The sequence below is a fragment of the Engraulis encrasicolus genome, chromosome 9 (assembly GCF_034702125.1).
Source record: "Engraulis encrasicolus isolate BLACKSEA-1 chromosome 9, IST_EnEncr_1.0, whole genome shotgun sequence".
NCBI lineage: Eukaryota > Metazoa > Chordata > Actinopteri > Clupeiformes > Engraulidae > Engraulis > Engraulis encrasicolus.
Genome location: NC_085865.1, coordinates 16,707,539 through 16,711,340, shown reverse-complemented (window position 1 = coordinate 16,711,340; position 3,802 = coordinate 16,707,539). Strand labels below are relative to the sequence as shown.

The following is a 3,802-nucleotide window of genomic DNA, read 5'->3' as shown; positions in this document are numbered from 1 at the left end:
GACCATTTCCTGCACAGTGCACCTTTAAGCAGGTATGTGCACAAATGAATCAAAATTCTTTTATTTATATTTTCAACATAATATGTGTGACATAATATGTATCACATTAACACAGGTGCCATCTGCATTGTTTTGAATGTGGTTTTGAGTAATGGACAGTCAGACTCCAAAGGATACAATTCAATACAGCACACCTGATTATTACACTAATTACCTCTTCAGCTGACCTTAATTCCCTAATCATTGTGTGATTGGTTGAAACAAAATCTAATCTGCCTTAAAAGCTGCCTTGATGCAACTGCTGCAATGTGACATTGTGTCGATTGTGTGGTGGCAGCAGCTATTAACAACTGGATGATGTGGGGTGCAAATGGAAAACAGTTAAGGTATGTTTTTTTAACCATCTGGTATTTCTAAATAAATTAGGCTATTTAAAAGTGATATCATGTCTTGACATTTTTCACTTTTTGTTTGTAGCCTGGCTGTGCTTTTTGTAGCCATTGCCTCCTATGACCTAGGGCTTGCAAATGGTAGGTGAAGTAACCTTGCTCAATAGATTTACCTTTTTGAGATGGTAGTAACACCCTTATTATGGATATCTGTGTAGGTATTGTGTTCCCAACTAAAACTAAATCCACCCATAGGTGTCAGGGGTGGAGTGATTGGCTTCAAACCCTCTACAAGTGTCAGCAACAGCATTGAAGTGGCATCTGCAAGTGACATTGACTTCCAACCATCCACAAGTGTCAGCAACAACATTCATTCCAAGCCATCCAGCAGCAGCAACCCAATGCACATTTTATCTGAAGATCAACAGCAGGTTATCAAAGATGAGCAGCAGGTTATCAGAGATGAATCCAAACGACCTGTGATCCAGATCTACAATGATGACCAGAACCCTCAAGCTACTTCCAAACATGTGCAACAGCCAAAGCCATCCTTGACAACGCAGGCTACAGCCCCACCAAAGCAGCAGACCAAGCAACCAGATGGGGGTAGTATTCCTCAACATGGCAAATCCAAAACCCCTGTGGCACAGATGTATGATGACCAGAAGCCTCAGGCTGCGTCCAAATCTATGCAACAGCCATCCTTGACAACACAGGCTACAGCCCCGCCAAAGCAGCAGACCAAGCAACAAGACGAGGGTAGTATTCCTCAACATGGCAAATCCAAACATCCTGTGACACAAATCTATGATGACCAGAAGCCCCATATCTCCAAACATGTGCAACAGACACAGCAATCCTTGTCTACACCGGCTACACCAGCACAGCAGACCGAGCAACAGCCCCTCACAGCAGGGCATACGTCTAAACACCAGCAGAAGCGGCAGCTCTCTTCTCTCAGCTGAAGGTTGCTGCCACCCAGAGCTGGACTCGTTGGGTATGTTGAAACAATTTTGCATTTCGTAGGTAGTTCAGCACAGGTTGGGTCAAGGCCTACACTTGTTTACATGTTTTAGAGTGAGAAGCCACTTGAATCCTTTTTTTGTTTTCTTCCATGGCACTGCAGAATTAAGTTTTGGTCATTGAGGTCTTCCTCATATCCTCTACCTAGATGTAGAGAATCTAAAGACCTCAAAGATCAACATGCCATACAATGAAACGCGAAAAGGAATTCCAATTGTGTGTGACTCCTCACACTAAGCTTTGCCTTTGCCTGCACCTTAATGTGGGATTTTATTGATCTTCCTTTTCTACACTTGTCTCCATGCCTTATGAATCCTAACTTAAAACCAGTCTATTCTGTTCAGACCAGCTGGAGTCACTATGACCTTTCCAGTTCCTCTAGTGCCACACATGGATGTGTGCTTTACAACCCTGAGGCTTCAAGATGCTTGGTTCATTTTGGAGATCAAAGACTGAATTGTGTGTGTGTGTGTATTTGGAACCGCTGTCTGATTTATGGTTTCTAAAGGTTGACACGTGAAATACTAATGTGACTTTACTTTTTATTTGTCTCTCCAGGTCGTGTCTTTTGAAGTTTCAATAAAATTTCAAAATCCCATTTCATTGCTGTTTCTGGTTTATTTGTCTGTTCCTGAAGCATGAAGGGTCTTGATAGTCTGAAACCAATTCATCAGTTCCTCAAGGAACTATTTGTGGTGCATAAGCAAAGATTTTCAATATGGTAAGCAAAGAGGCAATTCTGGTCCCCTAAGTTAGTTAATTTCCCCCATTCAACTCCTTTCCATTCTGAACCCTTGGTGATGTCCTTTAACCCATTGATTCCTAAGGCACCTGCAAAAAAACGCCTGCTGAATGCCTAAGCCCTTGTTGGGAAAGTTGCCCTCTGCCTATAAACCTAAATATCTTAGCCTCTGATGCACGTAAAAACATGACATTGCATTTAAACCCCAAGACCCTTATCTTGCATTAGAAAGTGTTCATTCAGTTGTAACATCCTTTTCTTTAATTTATTTTTATAAAGCTAAAATCTCAAGAGCCTAAATTCAGCTTGTGTCTCGGGGCACCAAAGGTTAAACATATACAAGTCATCAGACTAAAATGGGTTAATGGCATTTTTTCCTCCCCCTTTTTGAAATTATTGTGAGCACACCCCAGACCGATGCTCAGTTTTGTGTCCTAAACCTTGTTTATGTTCAAATGAGTTTTAATTGATAATTGGAGGACAAAATGTATGAAGTTGTACACTTTTTCAGCAATATATCGGGTTCGATTGTAGCGGGAGTTTGGGGATGTCTCAAATCAATGCATTAAACAAAAACTCACATCCAGAGTATATGGACCTTTAGAAAGCCTATTGCCTATACATTAGGTTAAATCGTCTGACTGTTTCCTTAGTCAGTGGACCAGAACCAAAAAATACCCCACACATCGGTATCACCAAATTGTGGAAAAATCTTGAATTTTAGACGTGTAGTAGATGACATGGGCTTGTGAGCTACAATTTAGATGTATGATGCAGTTGTATTGATGCAGGCTGTATTAAACTGTAGCACATCTTGCCTATTAGTCTATTAAAGTGATTGCAGGCATGTGCTAGAGATGCCTGCTAAAATATCTTAAAATGTGCTAGCAGTTAATACAAACTTGGATCACGTTTATTTCAGTACATGAAGTGAGATTTTCTTATGGCAATTTTGTTTTTAAAATGGTTCCAGGAAGTGATTGTCAAGAGTGCAGTCATCTTTGCTTGTGTGGAGGTTCTGTGTCAGTCTATAGTTAGTCTGTACCCCAGTTGTCACAACTCTTGAGTTCCATTGCCCTGCAGCTAATAGCAAAATTATTCCCAAAACTTAACCCCTTGGTGTGCTTTTACAGTGTGTTGTTAAGACTTGGGGTGGATTCCAATATTCAGACTCTCATCTAGCCTGGTGAACCAGCGCCACCCGCTGGACGGCAAAATGTTTTGCCTACGGGTGGGTCTGGCCTCGCATAATGATTCAATGAAGCCAGAATGCCATGAATCTGGCAAACCAATTACAACGTGAAGATGTGTTTTGAATCAAAGTGGGCAGGGTTTTGAGGGAAGGTTGTTCTCATCAACAATCTTCGGATGTATTATGCATCGAGGCCAGACTAAATTAGACATCCACATTTAGTCTGGTTTATCAGGCTAACTCTCATCCTTTGCTTGTGGGTTTCCCCGCTTTCTGCCGAGCCACAACTTTTGGAGGACAATTCTTCATTCACTATCCTGTTTGCAAATGAGAAAATTATATTAGAATGGAAATTTTGCAGGATATTAAAATGCAATTCCTTTATCGGTGACGTCATCACAAGGAGGCAAGTGAGTAATGAAGGACAGGTGTCCGCATATTGGAATTCAACCTTCG

At 41.2% G+C, this 3,802-nt stretch overlaps 1 protein-coding gene across 1 annotated transcript; it reads left to right on the top strand.

Annotated features, from left to right (window-relative positions):
- The first annotated feature begins 281 nt into the window (after positions 1-281).
- LOC134455027 (uncharacterized) lies at positions 282-2,015 on the top strand. Its single transcript, XM_063206094.1, has 4 exons — positions 282-386; positions 478-530; positions 645-1,386; positions 1,971-2,015. The coding sequence occupies exons 1-3, from the start codon at positions 355-357 to the stop codon at positions 1,352-1,354; spliced, it is 795 nt and encodes a 264-aa protein (XP_063062164.1). The 5' UTR covers positions 282-354; the 3' UTR covers positions 1,355-1,386; positions 1,971-2,015.
- Positions 2,016-3,802: the final 1,787 nt, after the last annotated feature.